Source organism: Ambystoma mexicanum, chromosome 6q (assembly GCF_040938575.1).
Source record: "Ambystoma mexicanum isolate Mex_15411 chromosome 6q, UKY_AmexF1_1, whole genome shotgun sequence".
In the NCBI taxonomy this organism is placed as follows: Eukaryota; Metazoa; Chordata; class Amphibia; order Caudata; family Ambystomatidae; genus Ambystoma; species Ambystoma mexicanum.
In genome coordinates, this window is record NC_090937.1 from 1,342,806,042 (window position 1) to 1,342,830,916 (window position 24,875).

At 43.7% G+C, this 24,875-nt stretch overlaps 1 protein-coding gene across 1 annotated transcript in view; it reads right to left on the bottom strand.

The window, feature by feature from the left end:
* The window catches only part of LOC138516660 (proton channel OTOP1-like), a 682,031-nt gene that overhangs the window by 562,081 nt on the left and 95,075 nt on the right, over window positions 1–24,875 (bottom strand). Inside the window, exon 2 of the mRNA XM_069631959.1 lies at window positions 13,850–14,246. Within this exon, the coding sequence (XP_069488060.1) occupies window positions 13,850–14,225 (376 nt within the window). The 5' untranslated portion in view covers window positions 14,226–14,246. The remainder of the gene's footprint in view (window positions 1–13,849; window positions 14,247–24,875) is intronic.

A 24,875-nucleotide genomic window follows, 5' to 3' on the forward strand; every position in this document is an offset into this window, starting at 1 on the left:
AGTTCTAATGGTGGGAAGTTAGGAGAGTACATGAGTGAAACTGCATGTTTTGTGTTGGTTGCTTCTGTGTCCAGCGCTATCAGAATGGCAGTGTCCGTGGTACTCATGTTATCACTTCAGAGGGATGAAAGGCTGCATTCTCCCTGCCAGCATTCAAACCAATAATTGGCCAGTTGCACAGATGTCTGTAGCAGGTCTGTTACCCCATTTGCCTACCATACAAGGGTATTGGCACTTGCATGCTCATTTCTATCCTTAGGAAAATGTGTGGTGATTTGAAGGCAGTCTGAAGGCTACTCAAGACAACTTGATCTTCATACCACTTTCAGAAGACTGTTCTAGGAGCCCATAAACTTGTTGGCCATTAATAATGCACTCATGTATCTGTTGTTCCGTACCACTTACCATATAACATTTTTACTACACATATTCGCTTTTTGATATGCTACTTTAGATTCCAATTGGCGTTTTGAACTAATTAAACACCATCATGTCAAGCGCATGGAACTAAAGTATTCCTGGATCAATTTAGAGACATGCAGAGTGGGCCCAGTATCCACTGAGGACTAAAGCTGAAGGCAGAATAAAGTCAACAGCAGAACTCAGAGTTACAAACAGCAGAGCAAGCACATACACCAGGAGAAGAACATTTCAGAAACCATAAGCAACAAAAGCACTGCAAATGAACTAAATCCTGTCACAGCTTAAATATAGAGTGCTATATGGGCTGATTCCGGAATGATGGCTGAGCCGGTAGCAGCTTGAGCTTTGACCTCCTGCCTCCCTGATCTTTATAAAATACACATTTTAATGAATATCAAAAAGAAGATAGATTTGCAAGAGAATCTCACCCCCCCCCCACCCCCCAAAAACAACAAAGCTGATATGGAGGGAGCACCCAGCACCCAAGATATGTATTCTCTGCTTCTGAAGGTGACGCAAGATGTAGGTGAGATGAAGTCCTCTTTGGCTGACTTGAATGTTAAAGTATCTAATCTGGAGGGAAGGGTTAGCCAGGTAGAAAAGGAGCCTGCTTGTCTTTCAACAGAGATTGCTGGTAGCTATTGAGGGGACAATGATTTAAGGAAAGGTCTGGCAGCTTTGAAAGCTATGAACCTGGTTCTGGATTTGAAATCAAGGATGCAGAATCTCAGACTCATGGGTTTACCTGAGAATACAGCTGGGGATGGTCAACTGGGAGATTTTTTACAACAGGTTTTGTCTGGGATTTATGGCCAGGATGTTCTACGTGCAGGAGATTTTGACTATGCTTTCAGAGTTGGAAACCCTGTTGGCACTAGACCAAGACACATTTTAAAGGAAAATGCATTGAAGGCTGCCCGTGAGAACTGTTTCCATGAGAAGGGTCGAGCTTTTAATAACAATGCACAAATTGCAATATTCCCAGATTTCCAAAAGGAACTAGTGGAAAAGAGGAAGCTTTCACAGAGGCAAAGAAGTTAGCAAAGGAAAATAAAAACTTGAAGACAACACTAGGTAAACCAGCAATTTTACAACTTTTTTTTGCTAAGTGGTGCCAAAGGGTGTTAGGACCACAGGGGATCCTGAAGGGGCAAAAAAGCTGGATTAATAATCATGGGGCTGAAGGCAATTAAATAAGACCCAATGATTTCATGCAGTTTACTTGATTTATGTAAATGAGTTTGGATTGTCTTTAGTGTTTGAGGGATGTGCATTATGTTTGCAGATGAATAGGCTTGGTTGAGGTATAATTGTGTTGGGGCAGTTATAATTATATTACACTTAACTTGTAGGTGATTTGGTTGTTCAAATTAGAAATTGCAGTTTATGAATTTTTATTTAAATTGATCTTGGCGTTCGTTCCCCACGACACGCACATTCCAAGATGAGGAATTGAAGGGAAGGAGAACATGCATTATGCTGCTTGAGGTGCTTTACTCTAATGTGGGCTCTGGTTCGTAAACATGGAGACGCCCTGCAGGGTGGCTGCTATTCGTACTAACTGTCATGAGACAGAGGAGCATTCCTACTTATAGGTGAGCCCCTCCATGGATGTGGCAGAGGGATGGAAATAGGCTTGGTCTCACAGGCGAAAATCTATATTGCTGCAGGGCGGGTTCTGGCATGGAGTGGTGTGGTGCAGTATCGAAGGCAATTTGGGAGGCTGCCGCACTCCATGCTCCGATTTCATGAGGGGGGGGCATGGATTCTCATAGGCTCCTGCTACAGAAAATAGAAATATCCCCCAGGTCACATAGATATCAAAGGACAGCATTGCTACCCCTCAGGTTACAGGATGTCACTGGTTCCTGCCCCAGACAGAATACGATGGTCAGATTATACAAATGTACCAAGCGCAGGCAGCTGTAAGAGGATTCAATTCAACACTACAGCTAAGTCAATGCCTAGTCTGGGATACTGAATGGAAACCCTTATTGATATATCTTTATGTCCAGTTCATGAGTTCTGGATGACTACCCCTATATAACACCCCTCTCTTAGAATCCCCCTGACTCCACTGAGCCAAGAAGTAGTTCTGTTTTGCAAGTTTAAAAGGTTTATTTGAGAAATAAAACAAAATATATATATCACACTTTATAATAAATTAATATCTGATAGTACACTTAGACATATGATGTTGATCAACAATGGGTAATCTGGCACTAGCACACTTTTTTATAATCAATGAGAAGTGGGTGTAGGATGGATAAAGTAGCAAAAATACTTTTATGATTTCAAGGGAAAAGCAATGGCGAATAAAATGCAGTACAGAAATACTTGATATGATTTTAGCAAAAGATAAGATAATCACTTTTTCTCTGGCAATTCACCCCCCTCCCCTATGCAATGTAAGAAATGGAAGGAGATGGAAAGAGGAGCACACAGTTCTCAGGAATGCAACCAAATACAATATGAAATTCAGTTCCCCCTCAGCAAGCTTAGAGGAAACAGGTAGAAGTTTGAAACACAGGCCCAAAATGCTTTGAATGTGATGACAATGAAGTGAGAAATGTGCTAAAAATGCTTTTAATTCCCTTTAGGAGGTTCAGGGTGAGTGAGAGATACTTGGGATGAGCTCAGGCTCACTTTAGCAATGATTCAGGGATGGTCATTAAGAGACAAACAAATTTTTAGCAAAGGAAAGCAAAAAGCTGCTATCTTTTTACAGGTAAAGAAATCAGGCCAAATCGCAAATCGCGGCAAAATTCGCGAGTGCGTGAATCGCGATTATGGCAAAAGTATAAGGAGTCGGTTTTAGGTTCGTTGGAAAGCTTAGATTCTAAGCTTTCAGATGAACGTTAAATTTCGTTCCTAGCCCAAACGGTTCCAGAGATACGGATGATTAAATAAAGGTAGATTTTCAGATTTAAAGTAAAATTCAAAATGACAGGTGACAGCTTGCAGCTGCAGAATTGACAGGTGACAGTTGTGCAGCTTTAAAAATGACAGATGATACGATTTCTAGGAGGCAGTTCTACTTAGGTTAAAATAGTTTGGATTAGATTATTTTAACTAAGAGATTGGTTCTGCACAGTTCTGCTAGGTACTCACAATATAAATTTGAAATAGGCCTCGCCACGGATCTGGTCAGGTTTTGGACTGGACTCCGGTTCTGGTCTCAGCACTTCACAGTGATCTGGGTCAGCTCTCTGGTTCTGCTCACAGCGGTCTGGGTCCCTCTGGATCTCTGGTCTGGTCTCTGGCAATTGTTCTTGGCAAAAGAATTCAAACACCTCGCCCGTGTGTGGAATAGTTCGCAAATGATTTTAAGGTTGCTGAGGCCTGCTGAGAAGAGTTCTCAGTTTGTGGGTTTAGTCCCTTGCTTTAAGTTCTGAAGTAAAGTTCTGGTCTTTGGAGATTGATGGATTTGAAGTCTCGATCTCTGGATGTGAAGTCGTTGGTCAGCATGCTCCGCAGCAAATGGAATTGAATGTCTCTACCTGTCCCAGCAGTCTCTTTTTATGTGTTTTGGAAAGTGGGTGTGTGCGTTGGTCATAACTAAACCTGCCCCTCTCACTTGTCATTGGCCCAATTCTGCCCTCTCCCATGATTGGGGGAAGGAAATGTGAGTCAGAGTGATGCTGTTGGTTTTATGGTCAGAGGAACCTCCCCTTGTCAGATTTCACACAAATCTATTTCTGACCCAAATACATATTTATCTATGCACCATTTTTGGCAACTCCTTTTGGCAAGGGGAAGAGTGGCTGAGCAGGTTTCAACTCCTGTCGGGGGTAGTTGTCAGGCAGAATCCAGTTTCATTAAGCCAGGTTTCAGCTAAATGTCACTTTTTGTTCCCAGTTTAAATCACTTACAATTTTTACATATACATTAAATAATTACTTCCTTCAAGTCATTTCAGAATATAGTTTTACATTGTATCCACCTCTTAGCAAGTCTTTCCTTGGTCTGGTTTTGTTTCATTTGTTCAGTTTTACACAAAAGTCTGGTGGTTTTAAAACGCCGGCTTTCTGATACTGGTGAGTACTGGTAATGCAACCATTTTTGGGATTAAGAAAATGAATTCCCCACAGTTCTGAGTTGCTTTTTTGGCAATCAGCATTGCCATTCCCAATGGTTTCAGGCTACTGTGTGTGTAGCCCAATGGTGGTTTTAGGCAGTGCCCTCCTGTGCTCACAACATAGGCAAAAATGGGTGGCAGCCTATTCTTCATGTTTTCCCTGTGCACTCTCTGGGGAGTTCTGGCCATCATGATGTTTTCCATGCCAGTACTGCACAGTTTTATTGTAGGGCTTGGATGCATGGGTAAAAACATCCCACACAGCAAAGCACCTGGAAGGTTCCAACTGCAGAGCTAGGTCTAGGTTCGCGATTTTACAGGCTCAGAGAGCAGAGGTGTCCCATTGGCTCCCTGAGGAGCGGGTTCTAATGAACTATAATGTTTCATTTAATGCCCTTTCTGTTGGCGTGTTCTGGCGCAGGAAGCCTTTCAGCACCTAATGACAGGGTTAGCGCTTCACAGGGACTGCACAGAAGGGAACCCGTGGAGTTCTGCGTGTTCCATGTTGTGCCGGCAGAGAGGGCACGCCATAGGGGAGGAGCGGATCGAGATGCACCAGCATGCAAGATATACTGGGAGCCCATTCCTGGGAGGGCTGTACGACCTATGGGCATGCAGTGGCACACTTAAACAAAAGGAGTTTATTGAATGTGGATGCAGCAGAAGTCTTTAAAACAACATTAAAATCCAGCTGCCCATTATTTTTGCCAGACATACACAATATTATTATATCAAATGTTATGTAATGCGTTTTTAAGAATAAATAGACATTGACACCCCCCCACCACTCTTACAGGGTTGCATTCTTTGGTTAGGGGCAGTAACAATATGGGGGAAACAGAATATGTTTTGATAATATTCCCTTTTTAATTATCTGCAACTCAGATTAAGGTGGCGACACATTGCCTTTGCTGCACAGTGCAAACACACAACTATCACAATCGAAGCCGTGATTGTTCTCTCTCTGGCTGTTAAGACCTTTGCAGGAGATAATAATAGTTTGTAGATTCAGACAAATATTTTCTAGATGGAAATTATTTCAATTGCAGAGAAAGGTGGAGTATACTTTTAAGGGTGTGCTCCCTCCAAATTGCAAATTTACTATTAAATGGGCTTTAGGTCATAGTGCTGGGAATGGGGTATATAGGTATCACGCTGTCCAATAAGGGATGGTTGGGAATAATGAAGGAAACAGGTTGAAGGATTTACACATTTTTTAGATTATAAAAGCAGATGATGTACAAATAAATATATAATTTAGACAATATGAAGTTAGTATATTATTAATAGGGCAGAAAGGATAGAACATTTAATTAATTAGATGTTAGGCAATAAGAAAGCAAGTGGGGTTCTGGTCTGGTTATAAGTAATGATGATGGATACCGGGAGGGGATTTGCAATTTGCTTGCATTCTATTTGGTGTTTTTTTTTTAGTACCACATTGTTTATGGGGAATTGGGGAGAATTTGAAGCAAAAGGCAGTTCCGACAATTAATTGTACAGACTCTATAAATGTGACATGGAATGTAAATTGAATAAATAATCCAATAAAGAGGAAAATTGTACTTTCACACTTAAGATACTTAAAAGCTGGCATTTCTATGTTACAGGAGACTCATGTAACTGACAAAGAGGCAGGAAAGATGAGTAGAGGTTGGGTTGGTCAAGTTATCCACTCCTCTTTCTTGACAAATTCAAGAGGAGTTATAATCCTGGTCAGGAAAAACTTTCCAGGAACAATAATAAACTCAAATGCAGGTAAGGAAGGGCAGATGATATCAGTGTCCGTACGTGTTCAGGAAATGGTTATGACAATTTGTAACGTTTATGCACCAAATGTAAATAGTAGACAATTTTTGAGCAAAGTTGGATGGCATCTGCTTGATACAGTAGGTAAAAAAATCTCCTTGTTGGGGTGACTTCACTATGGTACTGGACCCTATTCTTGACCAGAATAGCCATATACTGAGAGATGGCAGGAAGATGGACAGGGAAGCATTGGAATAGATCATACAGGACTATTGGATGTGTGGAGATTAGAACACCCCACCAGAAGGGAATATAGTTTCCTTTCAGGGGTGCATGATATATACTCAAGAATAGACAACATCTTGACCTTATGGCTAGAGACACAGAATTTTAAGAGCTGCAAAATTAAAAGTATTGCTGTCACAGATCGCGCTCCCATTAGGATGTGTCTAGCTCTAGATTATTCATCAAATAAAACACATAATTGGAGAATGAATACTACAATATTGAATGATGATGAAATGTGGGAGGCTTTGGTGAAGGAGACAGAAGAGTACATTACATTGAATTTGAATGGAGAAGTGGAAATTGACACAGTGTGGGAGAGATTCAAGTGCCTCATGAGAGGGGTGCTTATGAGGCTTTCTGGAATTATGAGTAAAGAAAAGGACAACTAATTGGTGGCTCTGTGTGCATCTGTAAAGGAATTGGAAAAAGATGTGATGTGTTTTTCTGATGAGAGGAAAAAATGGAAGTACTTGAAAATGAAGTATGATTTGAATAAGAACCGAAGTGAAAAGGCAGGATGCACCCCTTTTAAGGCAACATGTACCTATTATGAGGGTGGAGAGTGTTGACTGTTGGCTCATCGTTTGTGGTTCATCGCTGAGAGCTGACAGCAGAGTGATCTGTGCGATAGTAAAGGGAGTAGGTGGTGTGACTTATGACCAGCAAGTATTAATGAAGAACTTAGAGGCTTTTATGAAAAACATTACAGCGAGACCCAGACAGTTGATCCAGCTCAGATTGTCAATATCTTGGTGAGTTAGTCTTACTAGGCTAAAATGAGTTTGGAAAGTAACATGACAGTATTTGAGATTAGGAAAGGGATACGTGACTTCAATGTAGGATGGTGTCCAGGTCCTGAAGGACTGCCTGCAATATTTTACAGAGCAATGCCTGAAGAGGTTCTAAATTTACTCAGGGATACTTTTACTCATGTAAGGACAAGGATAGGTCACCACCCATACTTGGGCATGCCACAATATCATTACTCCTGAAACCAGGGAGGCCTCCTCTGGATCCTGACGAATCAGTATAATGAACTCTGATTGTAGAATACTTTCTAAGATACTGGCGGGCATATTGGAGAGGGTGTTGCCGAAACTGGTCCAAATGAAGCAAGTTTTACAAAAGGGAGAGTTTTGTCACCAAATATGTGGAACCATTTGAAAGATATCATCAGGCTTCCACTGCATGACACTTCCTACAATTTATATCTTCTAATTTGAATGATTGGGCCGTTGCTGAAGCAAGCATTGAGGCCCGCTAAATCCTTCGGCAGTCCTATCAACCACAAACAAAGATTGGAGTGAGAGGTCTGCATCAACTGAGTTTCTGGGATCAACCTAGAGGGACATGGCCACAACCATAGATATGGTTCCGGGCCTAATGGGTTCTTCTTCAATATGGTTGACTCCTGCAGTCAAAATTGAAAAAAAACAATGTTTTGGTTTGATTGGTTTCTGGCAGGGGCAAGGAAGACTGATGACCTATTTGAAGCAGGAAAATGGCTTTCATTTTGAGATCTGAGAGCAAAATTTGGTCTGCATGAATGCACTTCTGGGTATTATCAGAATCAAAGAGGTGCAGTGAATTTGTCAGCACTTGAGTCCTCAGCTCTAATGGTTTCCATAAAGAACATAGGAGACCAAGACCATATGGCATCCAAGATATATAATCTCCTGAGTGGAAAATCAGGAGGGAATAATAAGCTCTTGAACTCCTGGTCGCATTGCCTACAAGACAAAATTACAAAGCCGCGTTGAGAAGCACTGTGTAAAAACATTCCACAAATGTCCTTGAACATTGGTGAAAGAGCGCAAACAAGTTAAATTACTGGAAGAGAGGGTTGTCTCCTGGATATCTGTCCTGTGGGGATCAGTGTCTCCTGTCTGGAGCCACACAGACCATTATCGCGGAGCAGCACACAGGGCCCAACAGGAGCTACTGATCCCCACAGGACAGACAGACAATATATTCCGGACCAGGACCCCACAGGGGGCTTAAGACCATTTACAATAGCCTTGATGAAGACCCACGGGTCGATCCAGAGGAGACTGACAACAAAGGGACACAATTTGCCCCACAAATGTACCTAACATGTACGAATCCAATGTTCATAAACCACACAACAAATGGCACAAATAAAAAGCAAGACTGAATCGCAAAAACCAATGTGTTGGAAACTCTTAATTGAAAAACAGAAGCCAGATATCCAGAAGACAACCCTCTCTTCCTTTACTTTTAAAACAACATTGGGGTACCGGCTAAACCCCTACTACTCCTGTGAGCTTGCAACAGAAGAACCCTACTTTTTGAGTTCACCAAATAACAGGGCTCAGCACAGGTTGTTCGCTAACCTAGAGCCAACCACGTTTCCTTAAGGTAAATTACTGAACAGAGTATTTTGGACACCGGAGCATATGCACAAGCAAGGTTTGAGTACAACAGACGCATGCTGGGGATTTGGTCATTCACGAGGTTCAGTTGAACATATGCTTTGGGACTGCTACTGAATGAGAGCATTTTGGAAAGGAATTACCGATGTGTTGAATAAAGTACTGAGTGAAGAGAGGGAGTTTAACTTTGAAACTTTGATTCTGGGTGAAAATACTGATCTAGAGGAACTGCTGTATCACCACGTAACCTGAATTTTGAAGGGTTCTTTGGTTGCAAAAAGGATAATCCTACATAATTGGAAATCGGTTGTATTCCCCACAACAGAATCATGGTTGGAGGAAATGTTTTTAATATGTAATATTGAAAGAGTTGTAATGTTTCTGCAGAAGAAGGAGAGACTATTTGATAAAGTATAGGGTAGTTTTCTGAGTTTGGAATCAGGTTAAACTGGTAAAGATAGAGAAGAGATGGTGATATGACGGAATCTGGATGTTAAGATAAATATATTTGAATCATTTCATGAATTTACGCTAATGCTCATTGAATGACATGTGTATTTACAAATTGACACTATATGTGGACTGGTTTTTCCCCTTTTGGTTTGGGGTGGTTTTCTTTTTGTTCTATTTCTTTATTTATTTATTTATTTCCTTTCTTTACATTCTCATGTCCTCTCTCCTTCAATCAACCGTCTCTGTTTCATTTCATATTTATGGGGGGAGAAATACTGCTATTCAATGTACAGCATTTGTTAAGGATGTATTCATTGACATGATTTCAGATATCTATTTGTACTGAGGTAATTTGAATAAACTAGTTAAAAAAAGAAAAAAAAAAGAATCCAATGCAGCAAAAAAACATTTACCATATATTCTGTTTTTAAATCTGGGATCCCAAATTAAACAAAACATATATTGATGTGTGTGCCAGACCTTAGCCTATATGGTTAAAAGAAAATAATTAAAAGTGGATAAAACTTTAAAGGAAATAAAATATATAGAGAGTTCTGAAGAACAATGGAAAACAATTGAGTGCATGATTTCAGCAAACATCTTGAACAATATAAGGATAACTCGCAATATATTTAAGAGTTTTTAAAAACGGGAAAACAATGTTTCCATGTCAGACAGGGGAGATGGACTATATAAAACAACTGACAATGTTGTGGGGTCGAGAGATAGCCCAACACGAGAGAGAAAAAAAAGCTATTACTCCACAGCATTCATCTTAAAAACACTACTTTACCGGTTTAGTTGTCTACTGAGCCCTTTGTAATCATTCTAAAGCATTTCACACACACACATAATCACAGTGCAGCCAAATAAATGGGGATAGATTGAAGAAGCATCTAGCTAGATAATCACAAACTGGTTTAAATCATGTGGAAATATTGAATCCATGAACTTTACAAAAATATACGGGGCATTGGTTAACCCAAAATGCATTACACAATACTAAATGTGGAAATGGTTTTCTAAATGTGGGTGTCTTTATTTATTTATGTATTCATTTATTTATGGCAAAACCTATTAAGCTTTTTGCACTACATTTTAATATACAAACAATCCTTTAAAACACTATTATACATTTACATCATCAGCCTTAGAAAAAGAGTTAACCTAAATATTATTAAATAATTCCTATATATATATATAACCTATTTTTGATATTCATACGTGCACTGCCCTCATGCAATGCCAATGGTAACAACCTTTCAGACATCTATCACGTGCCCTCTCCTGTTAACTGCTTCACTACTTTTTTCCAAATGTGGTATGCTGCTGTAATGGCAAGTTACTCAGCTGAATATTTTGTCGTCCAGAATTGATCCGAACCAAGACTAAAAGGAGAGCTCAGTAATCTCCCATAACCTACTGAGTATAGTTCGGACAGTCGATGGCAACTAGTCAATATATGTCTGGCGGTGTCAAGACATTCTACACAAATGCGACATTGTCTTTCTGAAATAGGGGTGCTCCTCCAGGCTCCACTATATTCCAGCACTGGCAAGATGTTAAATTATAAGTATAGGATAACGCGCCTCATGTCTGAGCTACATCCTTTTGTGAGATAACTGCAATGCCAATTGGCAATAAAGCTTTGCATGATATACTGGGAGTATCTCCTTTTGGTTGGTAATCTAGATAATGTGTGCAAACCATCCCAGACCCACATCTCCTCCTTAAATTTAATGAGGAAAGAGTCTGCTTCATTCTCACATGTTATGGTCAGTCCTGATGCATTGAGGTGTTCCATACAGTTATTCAATAGATCTCTGCATGCATGGTGGCCAAGTTTAACTCGTTCGTGCTCAGCTGCAAGGCCCAGAGGTGAATGATTATTTTCAGTTGCCCATGCTTTTTTGGCAACAATTTACATCTTGCTATTTTCCACTTTATCCAGTATTCTTATGTGGCGATCAGGTAGCACCTCTAATCCGTACATTATCCCTGCTATAACACCCTTCTTGTATCGAATCTCCTCCTTTTGTATTGAGACATCTCTTGATTACCTGCTACTTCCTAATGGTCTTTTGTGGTAGGGCGTCCATATAAAATGAAAGGGATGGTCTGCTCTTAATTGGTACCCCCAGGTAAATGTACATATCATCCATTTCCAATGCTTCATTTCCCAAATACCACGCAGAGTTATTTTTGCTGCCCATCTTTAGGCATGAGTTTAGTTTAGTTCTGCTTGATCCTTAACTTATTCACTGTATCATCAGCATACGAGAGCCAAATAATGCTCTCGCTGCCGAGTTTAGGCAGAAAGTTGCGACAGGCCTGCAGCACTGCATCATATCAGCGACATACAAGTTAAATAGCAGGGGTGACAGCCAATACGTACCACTGCTTGAGCACTATGTTGGTAAGAAAGGTTAGGATTGTATGTCCTTCCTGAGATAGGAACACAGCTACGCTAGTGTTGTTGTAGAATAATTTAACGAAGTGTAATAAAAGTGCATAGCCCCCCCCCCCCCCGATTGCTCTAATTTATGCCATAATAATGGCTGTGATATCCAGTCAGACGCCACTTTGAGGTCTTCCATTAGATCTTATATGCAAAAGATGACAAGCTATATGATGAGCACATTTAGTGAACATTCTTGTGCCTCATGTTGACTGCAGTATATTACTTATCAAGGGGACTTGGTAGTCACCCATCACTTTTATATTATACCAGACCCTAGGATTTACACCGGGGCATAATGTAAATGCCTTCCTTATTTCATAAATTATCAAAGCACCAGCCAATAATGCAGGTAAAACGTAAAATGTCCAAATGTGCATGTGTTCCTGCAGATATGCTTTATCCGTTGCTTTCTCATCCTCAGAAAAAGTAATCAGATGGACAAATAGAACAATTTATCCAGATCCTCTATTTATTACACAGTCATCATGGCGATGAGCGCGAAGAGTCTGATCAATTTGTTTGTGAAAAACATCCATGCTGCTACTAAGTGACCTGACATATTCTCAGCTAAGATTTACTTTCTTATTCCCCATTCTCCAGATCCCTTTGCTAGACAATCAATTTGTTTCACAAAACACAATTGACATGAGTAGTCTGTTGCTCTAGCCACAGAATTACTAACACAAAAGGTACCTTAAAAGGGAAAATCAAACAAAACGCTGAAACCCAAAACAGGCACCTGCCAGCAAGGTTTGAGTAGCCTTGAGGTCAGAGGCCACCACAGCTGCATCACCAGCACGGCATTGACAGTATCTACCTGTGCTTTGTAGAGACTAGAACCCCTAAATGCGTATGTATACCATGTATCACCCAAATACAGAGAGAACATTCAAAATCCAATACAGAGGAGAAATACCTGAACCATTACAAAAAAATCCATCCAACGGAATTATCATACTTTCTATTGGTTAGTTAGTTTTGCTACCCCACTCCCCTACACAGTCTTGATAAAATGGGTGGTCTTGATTTCCAAAGCTGCAAATCGTGTATTGTGCGATCCTGAATGACATTTCACTTATGTCTACAATAAAGACATACACAAAACCACTTCCAATGTGATAGTTGTGCATATCTTGAGGACATCATCACTATTAGGAAAATGGTGCCCTGGGGAACTCAACTTGCGATGTCCATAATTAGATACTGCATGTCGAGGGGTTTCATGACCAATGCAAAGAAACCAGAGTGTAGAATGGCGACTATAGCTAAAATAAATGAACCATCTGTTTAATACAACTAGGGATTGGGAACCTGGAGAAGCCAAAAAAGGTATTGCAGTGTTTGAAAGAAAGCACACAGTCAACATCTGTCCACCGACACCAGTCAAATAACATATCTGAGTGCCAAATGTGTGGGTGTGTGTATGTTTCCTGCAATCTCAGAGATCAAAAATACTGATGATGGTAAAATACAGCTGCCCATTGTTTTAGCCAAACATACACAATAGAATTATATCAAAGGTTATGTAATGCGTTTTAGAGTAAATTAAGTAAATTAGAGTAAATAGACATTGACAGCCCCCCACCAGTCCTACAGGGTTGCATTTTTTGGTTAGGGGCAGTTGATTGTCCATTAATGGAGTAAGGGGTCTTGGGACACCCTAAAAATCAGATGAAAGCCCACAAAACGTATGAGCTGGAGCAGCTAATTTATAGTCTATGTTATTGAGTGGAACAGCAGTAAGGCCGGCATGGCCATCACTGCAAACAGGGACATTGCATTCTAGAGCATCCACTGCACTGCTTGTAAAATTAAGAGCATAACATCAATTGTGTGCTAACCTATCTTGCTTGGTACACTCAATTACCTGCACTAGGTACACTCTCTGATTATAAACCTTGAACATATAATTCTTTAAAACACACGTCCAGGATTCTGATCTGCAAACAATAGTGACATGTTCATAAATATGCCCTTATTATAAAAGTGGTAATTATTGCTTACATCTTATCCAGCGTGCTCCTGCGTGGAAATCCTTTTCATTGTGGTATTGTGCCTGTCTTTTACTTATCAGTATGTACCAGAGCATCCAGAGGAGCTGAAGAAGCATTAGTACGATCAAATAGCACATAATGTCCCTTTTTGTTGGTCTGTTGATATTTAGTGAGCCAGCAAACATCAGGAACAGTCCAGCCAGAAAGATATTGATGCCATACTGACTGCTCACAACTTCAGAGCTTTTCTGTGGATAGTTTTTCCTAATGTTGAAATTAAGGTTTTTCTCTTGACTGTTCTTTTCCTGATAAGATGTTGAGAATTCACTCTTTACAGAGACAGTATCCTGCGATGAGGCATTATCTTTTGCCATGTCGCCCGACATCCTTTATGTTTCCTTGAGTGTCTGAAATAAAGAGTTGAGATAAAATAATAATTTAAAGATGTCTTTTCTTTTGCTTTTCTGCTCATTATTACAATCTGGAAATGATTTCAATGACCTGGATACTAAAGGAAATTGTGAAATAAGCTGCCAACATACAAAGTGTCCAGTTCACAAAAAACAGTTCCTAAAGAGGTGTTCACAATATCAACACAAAATGAATGTGAACCTAAATGAGGGAATTACATAGTCAGTCAGTGGCTATCCGGAAAACGGACTGTGATTAGCACTTGCCAGCACCTGAATGCTTCACAAGTAGCCAGTAGGAACTAAATGTCACCCACAACACACCTCTCAACACTTTAACAAGGAATTTCGACCACGAAGCGAGGTAACAATAAACGATTTGGCTGTAGAACATTTCACAGAGGCGCTTCATCATTTTAGAAAAACTGAACAAAATCCAAGTTATTATACCTTTTATTGGAATAACTGAGATGGTGCAATCATGTCAGTAAAAAGGGAATAACAGATAGATTACATGCAGTGGAATAACCAGAGAGCCAAGTCACCCTGGGAGTGTCCAGCCCCCATGGTCCGCCCTCTGTGACAAGTGGACATAGTATTCAGTACTGGACAATGCAAACACAACCACAGTTACTGGGGCCCAAAGCACACTGAACAGAGACACAGCAGCCACTGAACATGGCCTCTAGTCATTCAACGAGCAATGTAAAACAAACACAGACGTCACCAAGCATGGATGGTTGCCCTGACAGTGGATACTGTGCTGAGAGCAATACTCCTGCAATCATAAACATACCTACACTGAGTTTGGTCGGTTAGGTATTGAGCACTGAACATATTCCCATTTTCAATCATTTGAAATCACCCACAGTGCTATCTGGGCATTATCTATGGCGGAAGTATAACGCACGCTCCACCCACGCCATGGCTTCTGGCGACTCTGGGTCAAAATAAACAAACCCTAGTCTCCAAAGGATATGACCTCCAGTCATAACTGGAGGACATTTTGCCCAAATCCCTGTGCATAACATTTCTTCAAAGAAAGCCTATGAGGGCATAGTCTGCAACCATGCCCTATAGATTCTGTGCCATGGGATGTCCTTCAGCCATGATTCAGGCACAGTGAACCTACTTTCCAACTTCTCGTCTGAGTTCAAAACCAATCTAGAATTAGTGGTTTTTGCACTACAGTTGCGCAAACGCTCCTTATGGGAAATATGTTCATTTGCCCTCATCCATAAATTCCACCAGAGTGAGACTGTTCTATAATAATCAAATCAGGCAGGTTATGTTTTCAAACATGTGTCATGCAGGTCTGTCCAAGGGGCACCAAAATGTCATTCTCAGTTTATCAGGATATTTCCATGGCCCCTGCTCACAGGTTTACAGACCCCGGTTCAGGTTTGCAAATTCAGAGACACAGTGTTCATTATTTTATTCTTGAAAAAATCCAAATCCACCATGTTAGGACGCGCACTACCACTACCCATGGTCAGAACGTGCCCTATAGGCAGGTTATATGGTCATTTCAAACATTCTTTTAGCACAGCCAGGAACACAATTTTCAGCCAACCTTCAGAGATTCACTTTTCTCAATTCGAATTAGTTGGGTCTGTAGGTAGTCCGAGGGTAGGACATTTATCGATTCCTTTGTTTTTTTATTTTGCACACTTGTTAGTTTCTTGCTGACAAATGTTTACCAAATCTAATAAGGATCTCTAGTTGGACTAAATGCCAGTATTTCACAGCCATACAGGCTAAATTAATCAGCTGTTTTTGGTGTCGGTGAAACTGAAATGTGCCATAGGTGTTTGCATGGAAAACGTAACTTGGAGCTTTAATCCCTACCAATAGAAATTCAAGAAACTTTTCAAAACAATTGGGAGTGGATACTTACTGTATTGGTCAGTTAAGTTGCAACAGTACAACGCAACAACAATCTTGAAAACTTTAATTGTAGTCACGTTAAGGTGATGGTTTAAAGAAACAAAAACCCCAATGTTCAGCAAGTGTTGGAACCTACGGCACCCTAACGTTAAGCCCTCCATTGCACAGCCCAGGAAGACACTGATGACATTACATATGACATCAGCAATGTGGCATGCTTTGCACTCTTACCGAATTACAATTTTTTTTTTGCATTGATTTGTTTTCGCTTAACTTTCTCTTAACTAAAGGTATTGTAACTGAATTTCAAGGATTTGGTTATGCTAGATCCCACCACACCTGTAGCTGTAATAGACCATGATTCACTGGCTATTATGCCCCCTCTTAAGTTCTTGTGAGATTTCCTTGTGGGAAATCTTGTGGGGAAACTATTTGTGGTGATCCCAATCCACCCAGAAGGCAACATAATGCACATCCCTACCCCAAACACTGTTTCCAACACCATGCTGCCACTAGCCAGTGTGAGCTGGGACAGGCAGCTGCTCATACTGCGTCTGGAAGTAGAGAGGCTGGACAACCAGGCCAGGGCACAGGGAGTACAGGGGAGGCTTGGGGAGTAGAGGAGGAGACCCCAGGCAAGGCATGCACCGATCCCCAGAGTTAGGCCTTCACCCAAGAGGCGTAGACAGGGTAGGGCCTGAGCAGGCAAGGCCCACTCAAAATCTCTAAATGCCCACTCAGCAGCACTGTGTGAGCATTTACACATGTTAATGTCAGTGTGGTGGGCCCAACTTCATTAGCTTCAGGCCCCGCTAGTTAGAAAATCCTGCTACACCTCTGCCTCACACTGGACCCTCACCGACAGCCAGTTAATCACCTTTTACTGCCTCAACAGTGACACCATAACAGAGCTTCTCACCACAATACAAGACAATATAGGGAGCAGGATCCACATCCGAACAGCAGTGCCCCCACTGCTGAAGCCAGTGTCTGTCCTACAAAGCCTTGGAACTAGCACCTGCCAGCACTCAGTGGCCATGATGCACAGCATGGCATAGCCCACAATCTGTGCAGTGTTGGACCAAGTGCTTGAAGCCCTCTGCGGCAAGTGCAATGCCACATCTCACTGCCTGCCACCCCAGCCCACGTAATTGCCATGTAGGCACAGTACTATGCTTTTTCCCAAATGCCAAATGTGATTGCTGCCCTGGACTGTACCCATGTCGCATTGGTGGCCCCCAGGTTCACAAAGCAGTGTATGGTAACCACAAGCACTGCCACTCCCTGGATGTGCTGGTGACCTGCAACACCAAACTGTACACCACCAACTGCTGTGCCTGCTACCCTGTTTCCCCCACACTGCCATGGTCGTAGGGAACAGCACACTGTCAGGGTACCACTGCCAGGGTACATGGAGAGGCACAGAGGACAACAGAGTGTGTGAGTAGAAAAGCCACCACACATGCGCTGTGAAGCACATGCCCGAATGGGGGGGGGTAACTATACAAAGGATGGCATGTAAAATCCGTACTTAACCATCTCCCGCACCAACGTCACAATACAGGCCACAGAGCATGCACATGTCAGAATTACCTGCATGGAGAAGCTGATTTACACATACAGAAGCAACTATAAACAACAACATGATTACAGGTAACACAATGCAACATGCACTTATCGAAGCAATGCTGACAAATGACCACATTGCCTCACACAAAAACCTGTCCGTACTGCAGCCATGCACCCATGTGCGCCGAGCCCATAATGGCGATCCAGTGGCGCCAGATGCTCAGGGAGGGCCCATGGGAAACCGAGCATGCCACATGCACAGTGGAAATACACTGCCACATGACATCCACCATGTCAGCTGCACATGCCACTGACATACAGCTTACATAACATGTGCTGCAAGGGAACAAGGTGCATGTGAAGCAGAAACAATCCATGACAAGAGTGACACAGCATGCACAGACATAGAATCGACACATGAATTGAAATGAAGGCCTATTTGTTTGAACAAGATGTCCATTGCCCTGATATTGTGTAGGTCCACCCCCAAACCTTACACCGTGACTGATGCCTGTGCCTCCCCTATGCAGGTGATTCCAAATACTCAGACCTGCCCTGGCTAATGACCCCTGTGCATGATCCACAAACACAGCAGGATAATGCCTACAACCGCACTCACAGCAGGAATTGTGTGTGCATCGAGCATACCTTCAGCCTCCTAAAAGCATGTTTCCGTTGCCACAACAGTACCGGTGGAGCCCGATGTACATTCCAGAGAAAGGGGGTTAAATTGTGCTTGTATGTGCCATGCTGAACAATATCTGCTGGAAGAGGAATATTCCGCTACCTTCTGAAGTGGACATGCCACCCCCAGAGGATGAGGATGCAGTGCCAGAGAGAACGTGAGGGATGGGAGATTCGCCCGCCAGGGACTGATAGACCATTTCTTCTGACACTTCCACATGGCACAAGCCATGCACTACTGTGTGGCGCTCACCTCTATCACTGAACATGAAAATGACACAATCAGGAATATCCACACATTGATGAAGTTTAACGGTTTTAAAGTTACAAAGTGCCCTAACTATCCCCCCTCCGACCACCAACTTCCCAGCACACTCTCCCCCTCATACCTCCAACCACCAACTCCCCAGCACACTCTGCCCCTTCCACCTCCCACCATCAACTTGCAAGCACACTATCCCTCTCCAACCCCCCACCGCCAACTCCCCAGCACACTATCCCACACCCACCTCCCACCATCAACTCCCCAGCACACTATTCCCCATCCCACCTCCCAGCACCAACTCTGCAGCCCACTATCCCCCTCCCACCACCAACTCACCATCACACTATCCCTTCTCCCACCTCCCACCACCAACTCCCCAGCCCACTATCCCCCTTCCACCACCCACCACCAACTCCCAAGCATAGCCATTCATGCCAATTATTGTCTCAGTGTTCATTGCAACTGTGGCATCTTTTCCCCCCTGCCAGCTGCAGGAGATCTTGGGTGCTGAAGGCGCTGTGACTGATGCCTCGGTGTGCCCTGCTGTGACTCCTCTGTCGTATTGGTAGAAGTGGAAGGGATGGAACCTGGCCATTGGGTCTGTTGGCGTTGCACCTCCACGCTCTGGCGATGGCCTCTGCCAGTGCAGAGAAATGTTTGGTCATCTCCCTGACCCTCTGGGCATATAGTGTCATGGTGGCCATACTGGCAGTTGTCTCGGCCCGGTTCTTTGCGATGGGACGGACAATCCTGCAGGTGGCTCCTTGAATGCTGTCCTGTATGGCATGCAAGTGTTCGGAGTGCATGTGCCCTATCGCCTCCATCTCTCGGTCTCCGCTCCATCTCATCAAGCCTCTGCAGCACTGTGCTGCTTTTTGGTGTGTGCCGTATGAGAGGGGGACTGTGCAGTGGTCTGGGGATGTGGTCAGGGTAGTCATAGGATGGGGTGTGAGTACGTTTTTGGCAGCAAGACTTTTCTGGGGAGTGAGCACTCTGCTGGCGATGAGGGCTTTCGGTTGTTGGACTACACTGACAGCAATGAGAGCTTTCATTTTTGGGTTACGGTGCCGGCGGTGAAGGCGTAAAGGGGTCTGTGGCCCTTCTGCATGTGGTGACAGCAGGCTGGTGTCCCCCTGTGTTTCCACAGTCACCCGACCTGGAGGTGTGGCCTACGTGTAAGACCCTCCAACTGTGGAAGTGGGCTTTGTAGTGGTTCCGGTGGGCTCTGGGGTGGGTGTCGGCCTGGCCCTGCTGGGTTGCATTGTCTCACAGTGGGACATCCACCTTGGCATAGGCTGTCTGTGCCTTTGCGTGGTGGTGGTGTCAGACCTTGTGGGCCTCGATGCACCCTCCGAGATGGGCCTGCCCCTTTGTCTTCCTCAGATGCCTCGGGTGATACATGTGTGCCCGTAGAGGACATAGGAAATGTTGTCAGATATGGTTCCCCCACATGTGTTGGCATGCAATGCACTTTTGCTATGGTACAAAGTGGGACCCTACACATTTGGACAGATGGGCATGGTTGATCAGGGGTGGTTGCATTTGGGTCCAGCATCATGGGGATGGTTGCAGCAATGAGTGTATGACACATTGCCAGTTAGCCTTTGGCCTTGTTAGGCAGAATCATGTGCAGTACCCTTTCGGAACACCACATACAATTAAGACTACAAGTGTAAGTACAAAATTCACCTTTGGTACAAGCCTGTACTACACAAAGTGGTAGCGATGGCTGAGCAGCTAGACTTATCTCAAGAGTAAAGTGAGCAGTATCAGAAGTTACACAAAGGACAGCAATTGCTATGGTTCAAGCAAACACTGACTCAAGGTTTATGAGTAAAAGAATATACATTTATTTACACCATCATTACCCAATGAATTCTGGACAAGTTAAGCTCAAAATGAAGTGTGAGCAAAATGGCACGCCAGCAATTTTAAAAAGGGAGGGAAAGATAAGCTTCGCTTCGGTTCTCTCGATCCAGTGGCGACTCTGCCTTCCAAGTCCCAGAGACCTGCTTTTTATTCGGTTTTCCCCCATTCACACATCCTGGCTGTCAATCACACAGCAGGGTGGCTGTCCTGGCAGGACAGTCAACTAGCCAATCAAACAAGAGTGCAACTTGGGTCTCCAAGGAGACCCTCTGCAGGGGGCCTAAAACCCCTCCCTCACATCCTGTCCACCCAGACTCTCAGGCACCTAAGGAGGGCTTTGGTGCAGAAGCCCGCTAAAGGACAGCGAACAAAGGAACCATCCCTGGTTTGGTGCGTAGAATAAAACACGCGAAAGACCTTTACAAAAAGAAATGGTGAATAAACCCAGCCAGAACCAAATACAATTAAATGTGGTCCAGCGGATTAAAGTTTGAGGCTACTAACATAGCCTAAAACAGAACCAAGGCTATTTTCATAGTCCGCGGTAGGAATAAAATGGTAGATACCACTGCCACCAGCCAAGTCTTAAAGAAAGGGGAACAAAATAATGTTCCATGAGAGACAGACAAAAAGGGGAAACTATTAACCCTTTCCAGTACTCTATTGAAGATAGTTTGTACTGGGTCTGTAGATTTAAAAAGACTAATAAAGTCAATAGCAACTTTACATGTTCCGGGAGACAGTAGTCAGTCCCAGAAAATGGAGTTTAAAGTGGGAAGTCTGAAAAATACAACCCTGTGTCACTGCACTAAAGGTGCTGTGTGACACACAGTAAAATGATGATGTCTATGGAGTAGGTGAGACTCCACAGTCTATGAACACAAAAATGTAAAACACACAGCAAAACACATGTAAGAGTGGGAAAACAGGCTCACACTCTTACCAGGTGAAAAAAATAAATCCTACAAATCCAGCAAAGCTGTTGTGGGACTCAGTATGTAAGGGAAATTAGCCCTTCTGGAGAATTCTCCCTAACAGGCCTGTGTGTGTGGGGGTCAGGATGTCTGTGCTGGAGCAGCGAATGTTTGGCATGCAGGCTTGTGTTACTTCATGCACCCACATCCCCTTCCTGGGTGGCTCTTAGCTTGTGGGTATGGGTGTGGTAGTTTACTCCATGGCAATGGCAGTTTTTAGGAGAGCATGTTCATCAAGTGCTGTGAACAGTGCAGTGTTGTATGATGCTAAAATAACTTTGGGGGTGGAATTACTCAGGGCAGGTTTAAGGGAGGTTAGGATGGAGGGGGTCAGAAGCTCGACTGTGAGCTTACGGGTGTGTCTCGCAGTGATGCGAGGAGGATCACTGATAGTAAGAGCGATGTTGGTGGTGGTGGTAATAGTGAATCAGATCAAGGTATTATCTGACCAAGTAAGGGGTATAGTGGAGGATACTTGGAGGGGAGTGTTGCAAGGGAGTATCCAATCAAGTCTTCCTCCTTTTTCGTGGGTGGGCGAGAGGACCAGTTGGTTGAAGTTCATCTCTTCAAGGGTGGCTGCAAGGGCCGAGGCCTTGTGGTCGGTGGGGTCTTTATAGCCTAGCTTGAAATCTCCTAAAATAATTAATTTGGTATTGGGTTTGAGGAGTGGGGTGATGAGGAGGGGTGCCGATTTCTGGCGTTCTGGTGTGCGAAGATTGGCGGTAGAGGAGAAGTATACTGATGATGGCTTGGGTGGAAGATTTAAGTTTGGCCAGTAGGATTTCATAGCCTGGTTGATATTGCAGGGAGGAGTCTCTAATGGGGAGGGAGGATTTGTAGATGAAGGCAACTGCTCTGCGAGGCTGTCTTTGTGGTCCACTCATAGGATGGGGTATCCGATGGGTAAGGCGAGAGTGAGGAGGAGTCCGGCTGCTTCATGTAGCCAGGTCTCAGATACGGCTAGTAGATCTAGATTGTTTGCTTGTAAGAGGTTGTGGATATTGAATGCATGAGCGCAGATGGAGCCTGCATTGATCAGCACACAAGTGAAGGTTTTCGGGGGAGAGGGTGTGGGGAGGGTGTGAGCAGGCGAAGGGGGGAGGGATGGCAAAAGTGCTGGGGGGGAGAAAGTTGGGGCTTTTGGGCCAGTTGTGTTTCGTTTCTTGGAGGAGGGGAGAATTGGGGATTCTGGAGCAGAGTCTGTGTAATCAGACTGGGCCTAGGCAGGGGATATGGAGTTCCAGAGGGGAGCTGAGGGTGGAAGAGGGTTTGGTCTCTAGTTGGCAGTGCAGGCTCTGGAACCTGGAGCAAAGCCTGTATAGTCTGGTTGAGCCATGAAAAGGTGCATTGTGTACAGGGTATTTAGCAGCTGCGGGCCGGTAGTGTGAGGGTTTGGGGTGTGTGATTGGTGAGGAGGACTGGTTAGAAAGGGTTCTTTTGCTGTTTTGTAGCATAGGGGCACTTATTCAGTTGAGGTCTGGTAGCCCTGGGGAGGGTGCAGGGGGCTAAAATAGTGTACGTGATGTTACCAGATTGAGGTGGGGATGCAGTGATCCTTGAGGAAGGAAGAAAGGTGGGTAGGCTGGGTGTTCTTGTGAGTCTGAAGTTGTTGGGAGAGTGGTTGGTGGTGGGTTGAAGAGAAGTGTAATTTGGAATGGCAAGGTCAACAGGGGGAAGTCAACAGGGGGCTAGGGGTAAGGCAGGTTCAAGAAATCCATTTGGGGCAGGAACAGTAATACAACGGTCAGTGTTGTGATTAATGTTGTACACTACAGTGGCCACAGCGTGCACAAAGGTGAATTGGATGTCCATGAGGTTGTGGGGGTAAAAGGCGGGTATGTAAGGCATGGCATGCTAAGTAGTATATAAAACAGCAGCTATAGTGGGTAATGTAATTTCAATGAAGCAGGGCACAACCTCTGGGTTGCAGGCATCATCATAGGTTACAGTAGGCACAGATTGCATGGAACTCATTTGCAAGCAGGCAAAGTTGTTGGCAACATCTAGGTTGCAGGCAACATCATAGGTAACCGTAGGCACACATTGCATGGAACACATTTGCAAGCAGGCAAGTCGTTGACAACATTTAGGTTGCAGGCATCATCATGGTTACAGTAGGCAAAGATTGTGCAGAACATATTTGCAAGCAGGCAAAGTCATTGGTGAGGGAGAGAGGTGAGTGGCTGATGGAGGGAGCATAGCCAGATCCTGAGAGGTGAGGTATTTGAGCTCGTAGGCCCGAGGTGAAGTGTGTTGGTATTGCACAATGGGTTACATTGAGACACCCAGATGGACTCAGCAGGTCTTCAGGTAGAGAACAAGTCATGGGTGGAATGGTGGTGGCGGATGGAGCTGGACTGGGCCGGGAAAGGTTAAAGAGGGGGTAGGAAGGAAGTAGGTTTTGGCAATGTGCTAATGGGTGATGAAAAGCAAATCAGAGCGTGTGAGGGTTCGGAGGAGGGAAGGCAGCAAAGAGGGTAGCGCGTGTCACCATAAAGGACACCGAGGTAGATCGGGGTATTTCAAGTATCTTACCTCTGGTGTAACGAGGGAGAAGGAGGGCTTACACATCATACCTGGCAGCAGTGATGTGGGGGCAAATACTTTCAGGCAGTGACTCGATGTCGAAGTGGCATCCACAGCAGCCTCAGGCAGACAGGGAACGACAGGGGCCTTAAACCCGGGCCTTTGATCCGAACCCGACTTTGCCTCACGACTCAGCCGGGACTAGGCATTTGCTGTGGGGAGAGGCCAATCACAGTGCTCAGTGCTGTTCAGTGACACTCCAGGCATCTCGGTTAGGCAGTGCGAGTAGGTAAACGTGGTGGCCATATTTAGAGTGGTTTCTAAGCCACTGTTATCCATAATAGTGGGGCAAAGGTGCGTTTTTTGTGCCTTGATTGTGGGAATCACATCCTTCATGTCTGGCTGCCCAGCTGCAAATAACTCCTCCACCCAGTCCACCAACCTATCTACCCCCAAAATGAATATCTGGCAACATATGTTGTAGAAGCACTATTGCATCATCACAAAACAACAAAACTACACACATTTGTCAGTTATGATTAGTAAGGCAACCTCAACTCTGCCTCCACGCTGAACTTCAATTGTCATCTCACGTAGTTCTCATTAACAGGGATATTCAGCACTTGAAAATAATATTTACATTCCATTTGAGATTTACTTTGTGGTGTTCTTTAAATCAAATAAAACGTGACTATAACTGGGGTACTGCTCTTTTTCTTAAGCTCTTGTCTGTTCCTCATGCCGTGTGGCAACTGTGGGTGCATGCATGTCATTTGGCACATCATGTGGCATCATGAGAAGCGCATACTGGTAGCTTTAGCAGTTTTTCATCTGAAATGGTATGGTTTGCAT